Source organism: Ceratotherium simum, chromosome 4 (genome assembly GCF_057802395.1).
Source record: "Ceratotherium simum simum isolate JZ-2026a chromosome 4, ASM5780239v1, whole genome shotgun sequence".
Taxonomy (NCBI): Eukaryota; Metazoa; Chordata; class Mammalia; order Perissodactyla; family Rhinocerotidae; genus Ceratotherium; species Ceratotherium simum.
Genome location: NC_141903.1, coordinates 89,193,390 through 89,215,527, shown reverse-complemented (window position 1 = coordinate 89,215,527; position 22,138 = coordinate 89,193,390). Strand labels below are relative to the sequence as shown.

Here is a 22,138-nt window from a genome sequence, read left to right as displayed (position 1 = left end):
ACTGCCCAGTTCATGGATGCCACGTAGAAGGCAGCAGGGCTTTCGAGAGGCAAAGCAGGACTCTGCAGGAGTCTGAATGCACAGGTGGGTTAGGAAAGTCTGCAGCACCTGCAGGTGCTGAGGAGACGCTGGGGCAGGTAATGCAGGGGAGGAAAAGGGCTGTGAGGAGGAACAGGCAGGGCAGGTAGCCCGGGACGGTGGCTCTAGCTGCACTGGGGGTTGTGTCCTCTGTAAAGAGGCGGCACGGACACTCCAAGGCCATTGTTGCTGAGTGGGAGTGTGGGCCCTGCTGGCCAGGTTTTGTTTTCTGGTTTCTGGATTTTTTTTAAGGAGAAGGGAGAAAACAACCAGGTTTTTTACATGTTGGCAACTAGTTTAATTATTTTTAACCACTGTGTGGGCCTGCACAGTACAAGCTAAATGAAATATCTGTGGGCCCCATATGGCTACTAGGAAATAGTGAGGGAGGAGTCTGCCCAGGGCCATGTCTGCTTCCAGGCGCAGCTATGACACCCTCTTCCCAGCTCTAAGGCATGATGTAAAATTATTTAACCAGCGGGAGGCCCTTCTTAACAATCAAATCTGTTCAAGCCAGGAGCCAAGTGCAGTATTGTCAGTCTCTTTACACCTCCGATCCATATCTTGACCCTGAAAACAGTACAATCCATTCTTTTCCCTTTTTCCTCTTCTTCCAGCTCAAAAAAAACTAAAATGCAAAGCTTCACCAGGGAAGTTTCTCTGGAGAGGCAGTTCTAGGGGAGACCTTTGCCTCCCAGTCGTTAGTCAGGAATATTCCAGGTGGATCCCCAAGCCAGCAATGCTTTGAACTTGGACAAAAGCCCTGAATGACCTTGGGCAAGGTACTTAGCCTATCCGATTTCCTTCTTTTGCTCACTAAGAAAAACGCTCGTAGTGGGAAAAAAAGCACAAACCAAGAGTGTCTGATCATTCATCTTCCAGACGTCTTGTGCCTGTTTCCTCCTCCAAAAAATTAGTGGAACAGGCCTGAGGCCCTTAGGGGCCAAGGGTCTCTAACAGCCTTGTTCTTAGAGCACTCCCCTCCATGGCGCTCAGGAATGCCCTCTGGCAGAACGTTTGAATTCTGTGAGCTCCATCCCACCTCGCCTACCTGATGCCCTCCAGCTGACCTCCGGATGCCCCTGGGACACTTGATTGAGTCAAAGGTCCGGTCATTTTACCAAGTGATACAACAGGGTATATGTATAATACACATAAAGATAGAGAATATTGTGTCCATATGAATATTGCTTATACCCAAAATGACAAGATGAATTTGTGCCTCTTTTTTCAAAGGTTCAGAATGTACTCCCAGCTGATTTTAGAGACCACATCCAGGACTTTCATGCCGAATGCCATTAAGTGTCTAGTGTTTGGAACTATCTGCTCATCCTGACTTGGAAGCAAGTTTATTTATTCAGCATAAAAGGAAGTATTTGAACTCACAGTGTGATTCTCTGCAACTTTTAAAAGCAGCAAGACTGGACAGACGACTTTGAGGACAATAAGACATATTTCTCTGTTCTGAATACCACCTTGCTACCTTAACTTGACAATCATAGCTATCCACGAGCTCAAAGTTAAAAAGGACGTGAATTTTAATTAATAAAGATAATATATTTAGATGATAAAAATGAGCCTTTTTTTCCCTAAAATTCCCTTGTATTGCCTTCTTCATTCGGTTAGTTTTGAAGCACTCTTGTTTGAAACTAACCATGTGAACAACGTTTTTATGAAATCGCAAGATCGCCCAGGTGACCAGAACAACTTTCCCCGTCCCACTCCGATTGCTTTGCCTGGGTTATTTAGAGCCAGCTGGCTTTGTGGAATGACGTATTTGAAAAAAAAAAATGAATTACAAAAATAGGGCAAGCGCAGAATAGAACTGCAGGCTGCAGTAGGGCACAGCCCCTGGTTTACATCCTCTCTTTCTACCCCTCCTCGACATTTAGCATGGTGTCCCCCGAAGGGAGGCGTGAGAGAAACTGGCGAACACGCAGAGGAATTGAACAAGGGAGAAGACCAGTGACTGCCGAAGTACAGGATGCGTGAGGATCAGGACGCAACAACAGGCAGGCCGGAAGGCTGCCTACAAGCTGAGCCCCAGCGACTCCCTCTCTGGACGGAGGGCACAGCCGTCCTTCGCGTCTCACCAGCTCTCATTGGCTGTGCTGAAGCTCCTCTCGCAGATACTCTTCTGGGCATGGTTTCACATGGTTCCCAGCTCATCTTCCTCTCTTACTGAATATTGGACTCTCCCGCTCTCAGGCGAAGAAGCTGAATGGTTCTCTTAAAGCCCCTCCTGGGGCCGGCCCGTGGCTTAGCGGTTAAGTGCGCGTGCTCCGCTGCTGGCGCCCCGGTTCCCGGGTCGGATCCCAGGCGCGCACCAACGCACCACTTGCCTGGCCATGCTGAGGCCGTGTCCCACATACGGCAACTGGAAGGATGTGCAGGTATGACACACAACTATCTACTGGGGCTTTGGGGGAGGGAGGAAAGCCCCTCCTGTCTTCTTTTCTTCCAAGCAAGTAATCATTTTGATCACTTCCCTCTGGATTCTCCCCTAATCCTTACAGCCTTGCATTTGTCATTTAGAAGCTGCTAAGAGAGGAAGAACATGGCACAGCGAATTCCGTCAAAGCTCTCTTCTTCTGAGCCAGTGAGTGGAAACCAGCATGGCGCTCTGCCCCAGACCATTTTGTTGATGCTACGCTCAGCTCAACGCCCCCTCTGACCCTGAGGGTTTTTCTTTTTCTATTCTTAGGCATAAGCCGTCATCCTCCTACCTGTATTTATGCAGCTTGGGTTTTTCCTGACTCATCTCTTTTGCCCTGGTCCCTGGACGGTGTAGCGATTAGAACGTGTGGATGTCACTTTTGCCCCCTATTATGGTTCCTGGAGCCGGAGCTGCTGCTGTGTGACCCGCTATTACTACAGGGTTTTCACCAGCTGAATTCATTCTCACCATGTGGTCCTGTCCACAGTGGGCAGCTTCTAGGAAAGACAAATCCATAATTTTGTTTTGTTTCATGGGACTATTTCTGGAAGTTGAACTGGTTGGCTGGTTGGAGTGAACGATCTTGCAGTGAAAGCGTGTAAGTGACTTTCTAAGGGGCTCCAAGGTGTTTTTTCCTTCTCTGAAATGTCATGGTTGACTCTCTCTCTCTCTGGATTCCAACTAATATTTTGTATAATTCTGCTATGCTGCCGCTCTGTTCTTCTCTGGGTGGGAGATATTGCAATGCAGGTACTTGTTAATTTTCTGCTGCATCCAGATGCTGTTTAACGTATAGTCATTCACCAAATATGGGATATTACTGAACTTCTTCACAATGGGGCTTTTTGGCATCAAAGAGCTGGGGAGAGTCAAGAAATTGATTTCAGGACCCCAGTTGGAGGGAGGCAAGTGATAGAGAATGCACCAAGAAATTGATTTTGGCGAGAATTGAGATTGAAGTTAATCAATCATTGATTTGACAAATATTTATTGGGTTCCTACTATATGCAAGGCATCAGGTGGACAAGCAATGAGTAAAACTGGAGAGCTGGTGAACCAGAACAACAGATGATTTATTAAGAGCGCCAAGTCATGGAGACTCAAGAAGTCTTTGAGGAAGAAATGAAAATTACCTGGAAATAGCAATTTTATATATCAGCTCTTTTTCCTTTTCCTTTTTTTTAAAAAAAAAAGTCCTAAAATAGGACTCTTTCGTGAGAGGCATCAATGAAGCCTGGTAGAGGCATCAAAGGAGAACTATCGCTCTCCTGGTGTAAGATTACAGAGGAGGAGGAGCGGGAAGTGTGATCGCTTCCCTCTGTGGCCCTCGGCCACTAGATCCTGGGGATTTTGGGGAACTGAGCAACTTAATCAGGGGAATTCAACATGAGTGGAATTCTAAAACCTAATTTTTGAGGCCAAGTACAATAAAATGGACGAAGACCCTGACACAGAGTGGATAGCCAGTGTTAGCTGAATTCTATTGAAGATTGTATTATCACAGAGAAGCACTAACTTAAGTAGAGCAACTAGAAAAAAGTCCTACTAATGAAAAAGCCATTTGAGATTTAAAAATTTGTAAATTTGTTTACAAACAAATTAGTGTAAAAATCAGAAATAAAATCACCGTGAGTTCAGATCTTCTGGCCATTGGAGGTTTGGAATCCTAGGTACATTTCATATGCAATTCCTTTTTAAGATCACCAGAATTGGGGCCAGATTTTCAAAATTTCTATCAAAGGTTTTGTTGCTTATTGGAAGGGACTTCCCAACCCAATGGACAAATGCTCTGTATAGCATTTCCAGCTAAATGCTTTGTTTCTTTTTTGAAAGAGCACCTCATATAATTTCAGTGAAACATTGAAGTCATATTAATTTATGCGAATTAACATATTTTCTGAGAACATATAAACTCCAGACATTCAGAAGAGCTTAATTCACCACATGTTAGAGGACACATAAAGTTGACATTATAGTTTGCAAAAGATAAATTCCTAACTCTGTTGTATTTTGTTTAATTTTACCTCCTGGAATGTCCTCAATCCTCTCAAGAGATTATAGAATTCACTCTCAAAGTGAAAACAATTTAAATTCATTTAAAAATAATTTAAACAAACACTACTAGACAGCACGTAGCACTTGGAGTGGGAAGAAGGGCTGAGGGTTTTGTGAAATCGAACAATAAACATCAAGGGTGTAAAATGATAGAACATGAAGCAGCGATTTTCTGGTGACCGTAGTGCCTCCCCTCCCCCGCTGGGCCTTGTGGATGATCAGCAGAGGTTCTGCCCTACACTTCAGTAACACCATCCCTACTCTGCTTTTGTAGTCTTTGTTCATAGTAAGCTCTCACAAAATATGTGACTGGGTAAAACCACCACTCTGACACTCCAACGTGCTTAGAATACAGAAATTTTAGGAAAATGAAAAGAAGCTGCTATGGGCTGAATGTGTCCCCCCAAATTCATATGTTGAACCCCTAATCCCCAGTGTGGTGGTATTGGGAGGCGGGGCCTTTGGGAGGTAATTAGGTCATAAGGGTGGGGCTCTCATGACGGGATTAACGTCCCTTATAAAAAGAAAGAGGCAGATCTCTCTCTCCCTGCAGGCATGTACCCAGGAAGGGCCCTGTGAGGACTGATTGGTTAATTTGTAGTTATCAGGACCCAAAAAATGGAGGCGCCCCAGTGGCCTGGCCCATGTCGCAGATCTAAACCTAAATCAGCCTGCACCTATTCGAAACACAATTTACACCAATCACAATCCTCCAACTCAGCTTTAGCTAGCTCACCTGACCCTAGAAAATAGGACCTCTGGCCTTGTAAGGATCTCCAACCTCCTAGCCAATCAGGATCTCTTTCCATGTTGTCTCTTCTCTACAAAACTCGCCCTCCTCCAAAATTCCCTGGGAAGAGTGTCCGGCTGCTTGTGAGGCTCCATACTCTCCCATCCATGGATTGTTTTCCCTTAAATCAAGGAAACAAACTCGTCACTAAGTTCTTTTAGTTTTCTCGTTTGACAGGACTTCATGAGAAGACAGCTGTCTGCAAACCAAGAAGAGGGCTCTCCTCGGGGACCGAAATCAGCCGGCACCCTGATCTTGGACTGCCAGCCTCCAGAGCTGTGAGAAATAAGTGTCTGTTGTGTAAGGCCCCGGTCTATGGTATTTTGTTATAGCAGCCCGAGCTGACTGGGACAGAAGCCTTCAAAAACCCGCGGGTTTTACTGACCTGGCTTAGAAACTGCAGCAATCAAATGATGATCTTTGTGTGTAGTGGGCAGACTCTATTTGTTGATGTCATCACCTGCCAGCACCCAAATAGATCTCTACTATGACTGTCAAATCTTTATTGAGCACCTACTCAATGCTGGACGAAATTCAGATTCCAGCTCCTTGAAAGCTCTCAAGTTTTAGACTCTCAAAGTCTCTAGGGAGAAAATCCTAGTTTGGAATTCTACACATGGAAAATGAGCAGGCTTTCAACAGCCATAACTTCCCACACTGCTGTCTTGGACCCTCTGGGGTCACTTTTTTTGTTTACTATTTGGGAAGTAAAGGGGAAATCTGGGTACTCCAAGTGCCAAGTTTTTTTTTTTTTTAATCAAGAGGACAATAGAAACATAAATAGCAACTAAGGTAGCATTTGCTAAAGGCGCAAAGGAGGGTACCAATAAAAATACTGGATACAGGAATTCAGAGGAGGAAATAAGCTAAATTGCAAGAAGGAAAAAAACCAACAGGAATGGCCATTGGAATAGCCCAGGTGTAGGACCATAAGAGCTTGAACCTGAGTGGTAGTGGTGATGATGACAGCAAAGAAGAAAGAAGAGACATTAACAAAGGAGAGAGAGTCACAAACGACCACCGGTCTCAGTGCCTGGACGCTGAGGAATGATCCTGGAGGAATCCAAAAAAATGGAGGTTTTGAATCTAAGGGACTGAAAATGTGTGTATTAACAGGGGATGGCACCCAGAGGACAGCGGACAGACCCATTGGTAGATGGGGGTGCTGTGGAATCGGTTGATTCTGATTTTTCTGTCTGTTGAGTATGAGGTGACAGTTGTGTTTATAGCACGACAAAAGGCAGGCATTGGTGATCTCTGCCTCCCTGGCTGTGGCGTTCCTTGGTTCACTACTGGCTTTTACGCTTAGCCTCGGGCTGACCAGATCCAGATGTGAAGTTGACTCTTAATGAGCTGAGTAACTGAGCTTCAGCAGCTGGTTAGCGACCAAAAAACAAAAAAAAGAGAGAGGCTTTAAAATGAAGGGAGCCCCACCAAAACGTTCAAGCAGTACTTTGTGAAAGCGGCAATTTCTGCTTAGACAGTAGACCGCTCCGATGGTCAGCCTTCCTCCTATCCACCAAGTGAAGAGCTATCCCTTGTCGAGTTGTAACTGAGGACCGGGAGTCACTAACCAGTCCCCAAATGGAAAAGCCGTTCCGGCAGCCCCTTAGCAGCAGCTGAGTTTGGGGGTAGAAGCCACAATCCCTTCACCAGATAATAAGCACCTTCCGGGAAAGATATATATGTTTGCATATTCAAATTGCCACCATCAACATGTTTATCTCAATGAGGCTTTGTTTGGAAATAATATAGATTTGCCTTCACCAAGAAAATTAAATGCATCTGAACTTAAAAAACTGGTAAACCAACAAAGACATTATTTCTATTTGACTATACTAACAGAATGCAGGTTTCTTTTTAAAAAATATTTTGAAAAGTATTCCAAACATAGAGATACAGAGGATAAAATATTAAATATGTACATACCACCTGGATACAACAAATGCCATGTTTGCTTCAGTTTTTTTTTTTTAAAGGAAATTAAATGTAGATATATATGATATTGCTTGTCTACCCTCTCAGCTTTCATTCCCTTCTCTAGTTTCTCAGAGGTTAGTGCTGTTCTGAATCTGGTATGTTCTTCCTGGGCATGTTTTGTATACTTTTACTACATGCATATGTCCTCATATGTATACGTAATATTATTTGTATGTTTGTAACTGCATGTAAATGGCATCATGTTGTATTTATCATTTTCTATCATATTTTTGTATATTACAATGTATCTATTCTGCCACTAAATGCCATTTAGCTTGTTTGCAGTTTTTCCCTGGAATGAACATCCTTGTGCCTGTTTCCCTATATGTGGGAGCTTCTCTAGAGGATCTTAGTAGGTGTGGAATTGCTGGATTTCAGGAAATGTACATCTTTACCTTAACTACAGATGGCCAACTTATTCCTCAAAATGATTACTCAAAGTATACTCCTCCTCATGCTGTATGAGAACTCCTAATTCCCTATACTTGTCAAACTTTTTAATTATTGTCAACCGAATGATTGTTTTAATTTTCATTCCCTGATAGCGATGCTTCTTTCAAAATATCCAAGCTCTCCTAGGTCATCGAGAAGTCTGTTTGCCTCTCATCAACCAATTAAGACAGAGTGTTCCAGAAGGGAAGTATAAGAGTCAGGCAAAGAAAAATTAAAGCTAGGACTAAGAGCTACTGCCAAAGATAGATCAATCTGAGATTAAGATAAAGCATACTTGAAGTTATAGTCAATGGAAAGCATGAATGATTTTAATAAATTGATTCGGAACAAGTTTACACGTATGTGGTAGAGCCCTTTGCTGAGCACCTTTCAGATCTTATCTCATTAATGTACACCAGACCAACAGGGAACGGTAAGGGATTATCAGTGAAACTATAACCAGAGCTGGTGCCTGGACACAGACTGGACCCAGGTCCCTAGTTCTTTGTAATGGCAAATGGATGATGGTAACTTGGGGGCATTTGTAGTAGGTCCTTTAGCATTCACCTGGGAAAAGGGAACATGCATTTAGCAGAAGATGAACATGTTGACATTTGTAGTTCAATTTGTTAGTCTAAAGAACAGGAGATGGGCTTCTGTGCTGGGGAAAAAGTTTGGACTCAGGTAAACCCAGAGCTGCCATTTACTGCCTCTGAGACTCGCTGGGTCTTTTTCCTCACTGGTAGATAGGATAAGGATATCTTCTTCATGGAGTTGGTACAGGATGGATAGTTACAGCTATTCCTAGTATAGTGCCCAGTACATATCAATATTTAGTAAATCCGCTAGTATTTAGTAAATTTAGCATGTAGTAGCAGCTGTTACATTCCAGGCATTGCTGCAAGTCCTGGGCCCACAGCAGTGAAGAATGAGATCAAGAAGCTCACATTCTAGAGGGAGGTGACACACAGTAAACAAATAATCCACCATATGGTATGTCAGATGATACATGCAATTAAGGACATTAATGCAGGGTAAAGGGGATAAAAAGTGAAGGGGGCCACCTAGAACCAATGCTTCTTCTCTTGCTGCTCATTTCCAGGCTACCCTGGGGATCACCTTTGGAGTCACTGGAGTTCTAACTTTCTTAAACTATTAAATGGGAAAAATAATAATGGGATTGTGTATGGCTTTATTTATTTGCTAAAATTAAAGTTTAGACAGACTTTCCAAACTTTGATTTGTTTACAACTTTAACTTCAAAGCAAAGATAAAAAGGCAAGATTGCCAAAAGGCTTGCCGATTTACATTGACAAAATATCTGAACATTATCCAAAATTACAGGCTTTAGTGAAGTGAAAAAGGACTTCATTGAAAAAAAATATATATGTATATATAAACAAAAATATGTACAGTAGAAAAAGCAATGGGCAGAGACTCTCAGGAGGCCTGGAACGTAGTTTAGACTCTATTCTTCCATAGCCGTGGAAATCTAGTTTGACAAGTATAGGGAATTAGGAGTTCTCATACAGCATGGGGAGGAGTGTACTTTGAGTAATTTTTTTTAAAAAGCCTTGAGTGGGCCGGCCCCGTGGCTTAGCAGTTACGTGTGCGAGCTCCTCTGCTGGCGGCCAGGGTTTGGATCCCGGGCGCGCACTGACGCACCGCTTCTCCGGCCGTGCTGAGGCCGCGTCCCACATACAGCAACTAGGAGGATGTGCAGCTGACATACAACTATCTACTGGGGCTTTGGGGGAAAAAACAAATAAATAAAATTATAAAAAAGCCTTGAGTAATTTCTTCCCTGTCACTTCTTCCCTGTCACTTCTGGTAATCCTTTGAAAGCACATTGGTCACTATTCTGGTAAATATGTTAAAATGATCAATAACATGATATTATTGGAAAATTACCAAATCATTTCAAAGGTGAATGAAATGTTAAACTTCTGTGCTGTTTTACTCAAACATAGGTTTTTATCCTGTTTGATGCTGTTGATATAAATAATGTTATTGTTATAAAAACAAAGTGGCATTTTTTCAAACACCTTTAAGCTCATTTCAACTTATCAAAAGAAGAGAGATAAGGGCCGGCCCCGTGGCTTAGCGGTTAAGTGCACGCGCTCCGCTGCTGGCGGCCCGGGTTCGGATCCTGGGCGCACACCGACGCACCGCTTCTCCGGCCATGCTGAGGCCGCGTCCCACATACAGCAACTAGAAGGCTGTGCAACTACGACATACAACTATCTACTGGTGCTTTGGGGGAAAATAAATAAAAATTTAAAAAAAAAAAAAAAGAGAGATAAGCCTTAAACAACAAAAAATTTTTAAACAATATTGCTTTAAAAATTGTTTTACCATGTCTAGTAGTTTTCAAATGTCATCTTTTGTTTTACATTAAAGAAAAAATTTTTCTTTATTAAAAAAACATTTTTCACTAGATGGTCTCAGTTTTTGTTTTTAATATTCTTGCAAGCATAGTCAGATGGCAAAGTAAGTTGGCACATTGCCTCATATTTATTTGAATCGCTCTCCAATGTCAAACCCTAAGAGAAAATAGCCCAGGATTCTGCAGACAAGTTTCTTTTCTGCGATTCTGCAGAGACATGATCTGTGAGATAGTACTGGTGTTACACAGTGAACGCAGACTGAAATCTCAAAGATTAATTTCAGCACTTGCAAAACATCAGGAACATTTGCCTTTAGAATTTCCTCTTACATTAAGTTCTTCATAGAAACATTAGCCATGACAGAGCCTTGAACCTCCCCAGAGCCCTCAGGGAAGAGCTAACCAGCTAGAACAAGAACCTAGAACTACTCTCCTGCAGATCTCCTATTTATGCTTTAACCTTCACTTGCCACCATTAACAGATATGTACTCAAGCTACTTATTACTATCTGTGATATCTAAGTGTTGATGGCACCAACTTATTTTTCTTAAAACTCCCCTTTATCACTCTTACTGGTGTCAAACTCATTACTCTCCTGACTCTCTCCTTGCCCTCTGCCACAGCCCCTTGCCAGGTGTCAGCAACTCCAGGTTGCCCCCCTCTAATCCGTCCTATAACCTGCTGCAAGATTCACCTTTTCCAAACTCCTTTCATCACGCAGCTCTCATGCCCCAAAGAGCTCTCCAACGCTCCTGTGATAATATCCTCTTAGCCTGATGGTCAGTGTCCTCCTTGTTAGAAATGCAAATTAATGGGCTCCAGTCCAGACTTCCAGGAATGGACGTTCCCCATCCAACTCTTACCCATTTTTCAAGGTCTACCTCAAACCATACTTTTAAGTCCTATCACCTTCCTTGACCATTCTAGTTTACAGTGATGTTTTTCCACCTCTAAATACACAGACTACCCACTTATTTGGGCCCTAAATCATACACTTACACTGAAAATTGACATGTGCAAGTAAGGGCTTAACTGTTAGTACTTAATCCATGGAATCATAGAGATGGAATGAACTGCAGGTATCATCCAATTCAGCACGTCCTGCAACACAGGAAATCCTCCTGAACATATCCCCCTCTGGTGAACACTGATGGACAAGATGCTGTGCCTCAAGACGTGGCCATTTCACCTTTGAATTGCTCTTATAATTAGAGGCATCTGCTTTTTAAGGAAGAAAACCCCACTCATCCTATTCCAACCAAGTGAGAATCTAATGCCTCCAGAAAAAAAAAAGATGGGGGTTGGGGGAGAATCTTCTTGCTACGCCTTCTGAAGGAGAGTTCCCTGAGTCCAGCTGAGATCGGTTGTGTCTGCTTTCCAACAGAACCAGGTACTGTCAGCGTGGTCTGCAGATCTGCAGTGTCAGCATCACCTGGCGGCTTGTCAGAAATGCAAATTCACGAGCCCCAGCCCAGACCAACTGAACTGGAAGCTCCGAGGGTGGGCCCAAGGATTTGAACTTTAACAAGTTTGAGAAGGACTGCACCTCCCATGTGAAAACAGCTGGCCACTCTCTGTATCTTTGCATACTTAAAAATGGTTATTGTTACTATGCCACCTTTTCTGCAATTAAATCATCTCATAACTCTACCCCAGTTATTTTATTTTGCCAGCCATCTGGTTGCCCACGCATTCCGCATGCGACAAGCAGGAGAGGCCACAGGTATAGACAAGTCCCACCCTCCTCCAGATCTTTTCACTCTGAGGCACAGAGAGAAAAACAGCTCCAGGTGACCACATGAAAACCCGCCTTTTAAAATAGCCCCATGCAGTTTAATTTCCTCAAAAGCTTAGCCGGAAAAGGTTTTTGTGGCGTTCGACCCCAGCTGGGCTGGGCGACAGTTCAGTACACGGGAGGGGGAGGGGCTGCGAGGTGAGCGGGCATGACTCGCAGTCGTTTTGAGCGGCTGCTGGTGTTTATCTTGCCCCTCCAACCAACGCACACACACTCTCAATTTCTTGTCATGAAAGGGAAACCCTGTATTTTGTAGACAAAGTCACAGAAGCAACTTTCAAAGGAAAAAAAAAGAAAAGAAGTCACCGTGCAGCCTCCCCAGAGGAAAAGGAACCGCGCTGTTTGTCCTTCTGTAACTGAGCAACACCCCGGGCGGCGGGGGCTGCCTGTGTCTTCTGCGGTTTCTCTTGCTCTTCTCGGCAGAGGTTCACTTCCACCCTCTAAGTGCTCCAGAAGTGAAAAACCAGGCGGGGCGGCCGCAGCCCCAAGGCCAGCTGTGCGCGGGCCCCAGCTGCAGGGGATCCCGGCCCAGCGGCCCGCTCAGCCCCTTCCTCCAACCCCGGGCCGGGCGGGGCGGGCCCACGCGGCCCGGGCGCTGCGCCCCGCGCGCGGTAGGGGTCGCTGCGCCGGCGCGCGCTCCTGCCGCGGTGAATAACGGGGCCGGGCTGGAGGAGAAAGGAAACCTGCCGAGGGAGGCGGCGGCGGGCCGGGAGGGCGCGAGGGCGGAGAGTTCACTTTTGCTGGGTGTCAGCGCGCGGCGGCCGCAGCGGCGCGGACGAAGGAGCACCGAAGGAGCTGGTCGCCCATCTCGGGGCAGCCAGGGAGGGCAGCGAGAGGCCGGATACGAGCGCGCCGGCGGGGCGCGGGGTTGGCGAGCCTGGCCAGCGAGGGGAGCCGCGGGGGGCGCGCCCCGGGCGGTCCCCCGGAGCCGCGCAGGATGCCCCACGAGGAGCTGCCGTCCCTGCAGAGACCCCGCTATGGCTGTAAGTGCGCGGAGTCCCCCTCCCAAGGAAGGCGTCGGAGAAGCCGAGGGAGCGGGTGCGCGCCGCGGAGGGAACAGGAGGGCAGCGGCTGTGTGGCTGGCGGAGTTGGGAGCCGGAGTTGCAGAGGATATTGAGCGGCGTCCTCCCGCTCTCCCCATCAATTCTCATTCCCCAGCCGACACCCCCACCCTCTAGCCCGCAAACCCCAGCGGGGCGCGCTGGCAGCGCTGGGTCTGTGGTCTGGGACAGACTGGGTTGGGGGTTTTGGGGTATCAGGTGAAGAGCCCGCGGAGCTCCGGGCCGCTGCCGACTCGGGCCAGGGGGTGGCGTGAGGGACCGGATTCTGCCAGCTCAGAAGGGGAGGAAAGTTTGTTTGCTGTGGCTACAGGTGGGCACCGCAAGTAGTGTGCCCGCGCGCTCTGCTAGTGGCACAGTCGACTTTCCTGGAGGGGCAGGCGTCCCCACCTACCCCACTCTCTCGGACTTCACCTGAGCCCAAAGAGCCAGCGTGGGCGCCACGGGTGTGAGTCCTTTCCTGCTGGTGCCGAAGGGGGCACCTCGGGCCCCAGCCCGTCTCCTCCCCGCTCCCCTGAAACCCGCGCGGACTGTGCCGCGCGCGGGAGCACTGTGTCCCGCGGGGAGAGGACGCGGCGCCGGGCGCCCGGGATCCGGTCGGAGCCCGCGTGACTTGAGCGAGATGGTGTCGATTACCCAGCCAAGACTGCCCTCGGGAAGAGGTTGCTTTGGCGGATCGTGAGTGGATGGAACCAGATTAGCACCAACCACGTGGCTTCATGTGCAGAGTTCAGAGTCTTTACTAAACATGTGCCAGGAAGTATTTCCTTTAAAACAAACAAAGTTGGCTCTCTCTCTCTCCAGGATTGTCCCTGTTAGTGAACCCATGGCCGAGGGCCACAGGTTAACTTTTGCCCAGGCTGGCCTTGGTGGCAGAGGTTTGGGTAAGGTGGTGGTACCTGCTGCGGGGTGATTTGTGTGGTTCTGGCTGGTTGGGAGGGCCACACACTTGCCTAATCAAAAAAAGGGAGTGGTCCGCTTGTCTAAGTTCACCCTCCCCTTCCTGCCGCCAGTCTTGGAATGGAGCGTGAGATGGGAGGTTAGTTTTCCCATGTGACCCTTTTGGTGTCGGGCAATGAGGCAGAGACCTGAGGAGTCAGCGCAGCCTCGGTCCTCTAGGGAAGAGCATGCAGCAGTCAGCTAGGACCCGGCTGTCTGCAGCCTTCACTAGTTGGCACTTGGGTAAACCACACGGACAGCAGCGCTCTCTGGGTTCAAGGAGGCCCGCTGTGCTCATCCGGAGTGTGTGGCGTCAACCTCAGGTTGGTGCAAGTCCTTCCCGGAACGTATGGTAGCTTCGCTGTGTCAAATTATAAGATGACCACACAGTCTGGAAACAAGGCGAATACACATAAACAATGGGTTTTGATATCACATTTTAAACTATGATCTGCTGGCCGTGTCGTCCCTCGTTAGTTCCATGTGCCGTGCTCGGTTGCCGTGAATGGAGTGCGTTAGCGCAGCGTTTCCATCAATCTCTGCATGTGCATCTGTGGTGGTGCTTGGTTTTCACTGAATGCACCTGTGGTTTTAGCACCCCCCCCCCCCCCCCCCGCAAGCATCGATCAAGGAGAGTCAGATCTCACAAGCATGAAGAGCACTCCACACGGCACTTTCTTTGGAAATCATCATCCAGCCTTTCTCCAGTCTGGTGTAATGGGGTGGTGTGCCACCCTGTTGGAATCACTCCCATTTAACTTCCCCCAGCCTAGCAAGTGCTGACATTCTTGGTCACTTAACACTGTGAAAAATGGAAAATATTTGCCAGTTTCCAAACTTTATGGTCACCCTAAAGTATTAAAGCTTTAATACAATAGCCTGTTATGTCCTTAAAATGAACATTTCTATAATTTTCATATCAGGTCCATGAATGTTTATTTTTAACATAGTTTATTTTTAAAATGATATAGTTTATTTTTAAAATGATATCTAGTGGAATATACCTTAGTGTTAATAGGTACTATCTAACACTATTCATGCAAAAGGGGATGGTCTGATGTGTTAGAATAGATAATTTCTGGTGGTTGTTGGCTGTCTGGGCCTTCTGTCAACACAAGACTGAAAATAGTGCTGTGGGCTCCTCACGGGAAGGCGGGGGAGGATAATGCAGGATTGTCCTTGCTCTGTTGCGTTACTGGGCTGGGCTTTTTCTTATTTGTTTTTTTGGTAAGTACAGGCTCAATAAAACCTGGAACTATACCAAACTGGCTTTATCCCCGACATTTACAAAGAAACAAATTCCCTATACATTGTTGTAATTTCAGTTCCCATGCTGTACATTCTGAGTAAAAGATATTTGAGAGTGGGCTTTAAAAACAACTTTTTGGTAGTTTGAATTAAGCTGTTACACTTGTTTTAGGTCTGGCCTTCTGCTGTCTTTCCTTCTCCTCTTGTAAATGTCGTTTAATTCAGTAATTCTTGTACAAAGTAAATTAACTCTGCTCAGAGCTGCTATAGTATCTCTCCTCTCCACCAGGCTGAGTGTCTGTACAATACCACATAGTAAGTCGTACTTAAGGGATTTCTCAATGAGTTCTCCATGAAGGCTCCCGTCTCAGATTTCTGACCTGAGGGATTACTGAAGTCGTCCTGACTTGCACACTGGTGTGCTGAATTAAAACTAAATAGACCACTTTCTATTTAATCCCTGCTGCTCCGTATTCGCCACATCTCGTGCAACCTGTAAAGTTATTTTGTGTGACATTACTACAGAACAAAGCTGCATTATCAGCTCACTAGTGAAATTCTGCAGGGGAAAAGTGGAGAAAGGAAAAGGTGGAAGCCTTTTTACATTAACTTAGATATAACCAGAATATTAGATAATATTATAACCAGAATATCTTTCTACACTCAAACCAAATTGAAATGACATGGTTAAGTATGATTTGCAAATAATTTTTGTGCTGTTGTGATGAACTGATGTATGTGGCAAAATTCTGAAACCACGTTGCCACCATGATTTGTAAAAAGTTTTGTTCCAGTTACTTGAGAGTTAAAAAGACCAGCAATAGCAGCAGAGGGCCTTTGTGACTGGCCTCGGATGATTGCCCTCATCACTGATGATGCAATCAGCAGTTAAGTGCCGCTGTGGGTCGGTGATCAGTGTGCATGTGGCAAGAACTGTGGTTTTCTACCCTCTGCAAAACTTCTTTCGTGAGAAACATTGTAAACATAATAGTGATCAATGTTTCACTGTTGGCTGCTTTTAAAAAGTGCAACATAAGCCCAGCATACCGTGGGTATGTGTGCATTGTGGGGGGATGTTCTGGCTGATGCTGTGAGCTTTTGAATAATGCTCTTGTCTGAATGGTGAGATTTCTAGATCGCCTGGTACCTGGAGTATTGGGGTGGGCAACATAACTAAACCTTTTATCCCTTTCCCAGTACCAATCCGGGATGAAGAAATTTAGGTTCTGAATTAAACTCAGGTGTGTAGAACAGGATTGACTCCATCTGTGTGCAGCAGCGTGCCTCTAACGTTCTATCAGTGTTTTCTTTCGAGCCGCAGAAGGTTCAGGATACAGGCAGTGTAGCCATGCGATGCTGTGTTTAGTAGACAAAAAGTCAACTCTCTCCTTCATGTGCTAATGTTTTGGTTGAGCTTTTCAAAAGGATCTTTAAGGTCAACAGCTCAAGTGTTATTTTAGTGTGCTTTTAACTTTAATTACACATGTTCTTAGCCAAAATGACTTGTTTGGGAGAGTTTAAGCTTGTAATACCGAGTTTGTCTTAGAATTTAGTATAGTTTAGAGTGTTAGCTAACCCCTTTTTTCTCTAGGGAACCGTTGGTTTGCTGTTGCCCGTCCTCCTCCACAAACTTTTTAACAGCTCATTTTATTCAAAAGGCTGGTACACAAACAAATCTAGTGTACCAAGTCTTCCTGGTAACCAAAAGAGAAACAGAGGCCACTCAGCTTCTGATGTGACAGCCAGGTGAGTCCTGCAGGGGAGGCAGTTCAGCGTGGGGCACGGAATGGAGATTTGTGAAGTGACCAGGGGCTGGGGCTTCTCGTGTGCTGCTATCATCCGCTCGTCATCACCTTTGGGGAGGCCAGTTGTCTCCCCATTTCACAGAGCAGCTGAAATCCATGATACTGTCCCAAGGCCACACAGCTGGCTGGTGACAGTGGGAACTGGAAAGCCAGTGCTGTCAGACCCTGAAGGCTTTTCTCCTTGGCTGTTGCCAGTTTGCCTGCCCTGAACCAATCATAGGGGGTTTGCCCCATGTGTCTGTGTCCGGTGTTTGTCATGATTTTATCAAACTGCAAAAATCTGCAGCCATTTGGATAGTGTGTTCTCTTAAAAGTAGATGCATGGTATGCTCTAAAGTTGATTTTGCTTTTTTTTTTTTTTTTTTTTTTTACCCCCCAGGGAAAAGCATAGAAGAATGCATGGGCTTTTTATAGAGTATATCCAGACTTCATCAAAGGATTTTACATATATAGGTAGAGACATCGCATCTCACTGTGAGGCACTGAAATGAAAGAAAGGCTTTTCCATAGTATGGTGGCATGCTCCAATGACTCCAAATAGGGTAAATTGTAAAACACTTTATTACGTGTATAGTCATCCCTCAGTATCCATGGGGATTGGTTCCAGGATCCTCCGTGGATATCAAAATCCGCTGGTGCTCAAGTCCCTGCGGTCGGCCCTCCCTATCCGCGGATGCGGAAGCTGTAGATACCAAGTGCCGACTGTACTGGCCATGCCTTAAAGTCTGGGGCTGATGAGAAATCAGGCAGAAGTTTGTAGTGGAGTAGGTGACCAGTGAGCCAATGCATTTTCACTTTACTGCTCTATTTTATTTTTCTCCCTTGAAAAATGGTGTTGATGAAATGGCAAAAGCTTTGGAGTTAAATAGATGTGGGTTTGAGTCCTGACTTGGCCATTGACTGCATGAGCAACCTTGGGGTTTTCTCCTGTACCTTGAAGGGTGGTGGTTTATATTCCTGTAATGGTGGCTCATGTGGTTTCTGGCACATGGTGCTAAACAAATTGTAGTTATTTCAATTAATTGAGCACTTAATATGTACAACACATTGCGGATGAAGAAAGATGACTAAGATGGTTACAGCTTATAGGAGAATCCGGAAGATGAAGAATGATGCTTATACTTCTCTTAGTGAACTTCCAAGTTCTGTGGAAGCGAAGACATGAGAGTTGATGGGTTTGGATGGGGCAATAGGAAGGCTTCAAATTTGAACATGACCTTGAGGAAGGTCGGAGGAACAACTGAAAGGCATTCCAGTGCATCTGTTGTGTGGGTAGTTGGGCGGGGTTGAAGTTTAGGATGTATGGATAGATGCTATGGAAGGGAGCTGTAGCTGGAAGGGGATTTGTCATGGAATCCCTCATTTGTAGGCAACGAATGGCAATTAGAGCTGTCTTGAGGAGAGCGGGTTGATCCCATCTCGCTGAAGTGTCTTGTTCTTTGAGACCCCCCCCTTTATTTTTTACTCTTCATTGGACTTTCATCGGTGAGTGGCCCTGTGAGGTGGGCAGTGGTGGGAAGGTTAGGTGTGGTTGAAGTGCATGGTCGAAATGCAGGAGAGATGTGTGCATTTGGTGCCCATGCTCTCTGCTACTCAGCCCTTCACATGCTTCCAGGTTTGGGAATTCTTTTGGATGGTCAGGTTTGTCAGATATTTTTGCTCAGGATAGGCCAGAAATTACTGAAGAATGATTATGCTTATGGAACTGCTGGTATTCAACGAACTCAGAGAGAGGTAGGCGTGGACCCTCACCAGAACCTCACCGATTCCAGCCAGGGAGACAGACAACTAAGTACACTATCCCAGCAGGTAAATTCTCTGGGAACGGGTAAGAAGAAAAGGTGTAGTTAGAGCAGGGCAAGGATCCTGACAACTAAATTATCTAGGGCATAGGGTTTCTCCAACCTCTTTTTTCCTCATTCTCTCCATTACTTGTAGTAATTTTTAATTCTCAAATTGCACTTGATTTAGTGCCCTCAAATGTTTTGTTGAGAAATGGCTAATGCTACATTTCCGGTTCATTAGCAGGCACACAGATTTAACTAAACTGTAATTGGACGCTCCCTTAATTTTCCAGTCGTGGATTATGTATGGTCCTTCTTGGCAATGTGCCTAAAAGGATCCCACAGCTGGCTCTCCAGGCAGTGCAGTGGTTTTCAAGGAGCGGTTCCCGGAGCAGCAACAGCAGCAGAGCATCACCTGAGAACTTGTTGGAAAGGCGAATTCCCGGCCCCACCCAGACCTTCTGGGTCAAAACTCTGGGGGTGGGTGCAGCAAGGTTTCTAGAAGCCTCTAGCTGATTCTGGTGCACTGCTCTAGTGTGGGTGAGAAGGCATTCCTGATATACTATTACCCTCTTCCCAGCGCTTGCAGGCTTCTGTCGAGTAAGTGAAAACACAGGGGCACGTTACTGAATGCTTTATTTACAGTGTTCCTGCATGTTTACTTCCAGCACACATGCACCGCATACAAACCCAGGCACTGATTTCTGTACAGGTTTGTTTATTTTATAGGATTTATTTTGGTATGGCTTTAAGTTTGCTTTTCTCCCTTCTGGGAAACAAATATGATCTAGAAGATAAAATCTCCTGATGAGGGATTCAGTCAGGTCAGCTCTCCCAGGGTTTCTTGGTGGGGGCGGTCTCTTAGGAGCCATTGGGAAGGCTGAGTGAGCTGGGGAACATTTTTGTGTTAAAGAGAGGCCCCAATCCTGGCAATTCTGGGCTCTAATTCTTGCAAGGGGTGCCTGGACAGTAAGGGCTGAAAGATGTTGTTTTCCTCCATTTTTTTCCTCCAGGACAACTTAGTGTTTTTCATTCATTTACATATTCATAAATTTTAGAACGTTGAATACGTTAGCAGAAACATTATTTGATAGGAATAAGTGCACCCAGGTCATCTCCACACTGCAAGAAACTACGTGTCTTTGTATTTTGTTATTGATTAAAGAGAGAGGACATTTCTATGATTTCTTTGCTTGGGATCCCCAAAGACAAAGACTTTTAATTCTTCTCCTTTCTCCATAACTACTAAATCTCTGAAGGAAGACATTTTTCTATCATTTAAAAAAAATTAAGACAGATTAGTTCCTGATAATTTTGTCTCAATTCTCATATTTTATTGCCAGTATAAATTCAATCTTAAGTAATGCTCATGCCATTCCTTGGTCATCTCTGTATAAATAGATGACTTGCATGTGATTGAAGTGACATATATTACTATTCCTTAAGTAATGCTGAGGTCAGTACCCACCCCATAGCCTGGCACCTAGAAGATGCTCAGTGAATAGGTTTTAAATTTTATTTATTTATTTATTTTTTCCCCCAAAGCCCTAGTAGATAGTTGTATGTCATAGTTGCACATCCTTCTAGTTGCTGTATGTGGGACACGGCCTCAGCATGGTGGGAGAAGCGGTGCGTTGGTGCGCGCTCGGGATCCACGCCCGGGATCTGAACCCGGGCCGCCAGCAGCAGAGCGTGCGCACTTAACCACTAAGCCACGGGGCCGGCCCAACTCAGTGAATAGGTTTTGCCTGAAGTGTCTGTACTGTACTGCTTGTCTGAAGGAGGAACTCATTTCTTTTATCTGTCAAATTAAAGATAATCTCAACAGCTTTCAAGTGCCAGGCAGATATTTAATGCTGAGTTTAGATCAGCTTTCCCTGTGTGTGGAACCTAGGTAAGTTGTTTTAATGTCTCTCTGCGTCAGTTTCCTCTTGTAAAATGCAGGTGGGAAAGTGTGTGCTCAGGGTTAAATGATTTAACGCGTGGAAGCACGCGTGTTCAGAATATGCTCCGTGTAGAGTCAGCACTTGAACTGGGGGGTGAGCCGCCGAGGTTCACCCTCACCCACCACCACTTGCCTGTCGCACGCCTCTTGGTCCCTTTCTTACTTTAACCAAAAGTGGATTAAAATCCTGGCCCCATACTCGCTTGAGAGCATATACTCGTGAGGAAACTCTCTAGTTGTCTATATGAAATGGAGGGAATCTATCAATTTGGATGGGGGTCAGATTAATCCCTGTTTGTGTATACTTTAACAGAGTAACGTGTTCTATTGCTATTTCCAAATACAGTTGGATGGGGGTTGGATTTCTGCACTGCATTTTTTGGTCATGTCAGAAACGATCGTGGAATTGTCACTCTGAAGTTACCAAGCCTTCTATTGTTTCATTTAGGTATCAAAGGGTCAGTTGGTCATTGCTGCTGCTGGTTTGAAAGCCTGAGGGTTCATGAGGCTGTCGAGATGGGAAGGAGCTCCTTGACATAAGTGCTGGTCTTTACGCAGCGGTCAGATTGTAGAGTCTGACTTGGCTACCAGGGCCAGCCAACCTTCTGGTCAACCCAGTGCTGTGGGGGTTTAGGAGGGAGTGAGGAAGAGGAGGAGAGAGTACACGGCGTTCGTCTGACATCCCTCAGGTCTCACTGCCTCTAGAAATGTAGTGAAGCTTTAGGTTCATGGGCCCAGCGCAGCTCCGCTTAGAGGAATAACTGGTGTCTTGGAGCCATTAGAAATGGAGAACCTGGGCTGCTGCTCGTTGCCCACTTTCAGATTACTCATCCATTCTGCCTCCCTCCCCTTTCTACCAGGTGGTTTTATTCTGGCAAGTTTCATATAAATGTTTCCTGTAAACCCCTCTACTCCTCACTTCCCCCAAAAAGGAGCATTGGGATCAGCCAGACTTGGCCAGTTCTTGCCTGGGGCTGTGGGTACCTCTGTCACTTTGCACATTCTTGGTGTCAGCCCTGGGCTGACCGAGCAGACTCCCCAGGGCTAGGGTAAGGGGCTTGGCAAGATGTGAGTCATGTAGTCAGCCTTGTGGTATATGAGTTCTCCATTCACCCACCCCTGAACGATGCTCCCCCCGCATAAGATCCAGGAGGGCGGCTTCCCAGAGCCTTGCTCCGATTGAACTCTTAGCAAGTTTTCCCCAGAAATGGACATTACACAGCTCGTACAAATATGCTCCTGCTTTCATTCTGTATCTACTAATGGGTTTTATTTTCCAAAGGAAAAAGTACTCATTTAAAAGAATCTATAAAGATACAGTTCTCTCTCCATGAGAACAAAGGCTACATGAGTCCTTTCCTTGCTTTGGAACTGATTCTGGGGAAAGTCTCGGAGCTGTCTTCCT

At 45.7% G+C, this 22,138-nt stretch overlaps 1 protein-coding gene across 1 annotated transcript in view; it reads left to right on the top strand.

Moving 5' to 3' along the window:
- Positions 1–12,683: 12,683 nt before the first annotated feature.
- Positions 12,684–22,138, top strand: part of IQGAP2 (IQ motif containing GTPase activating protein 2) — a 259,957-nt gene continuing 250,502 nt past the window's right edge. Inside the window, exon 1 of the mRNA XM_087430147.1 lies at positions 12,684–12,937. Within this exon, the coding sequence (XP_087286273.1) occupies positions 12,892–12,937 (46 nt within the window). The 5' untranslated portion in view covers positions 12,684–12,891. The remainder of the gene's footprint in view (positions 12,938–22,138) is intronic.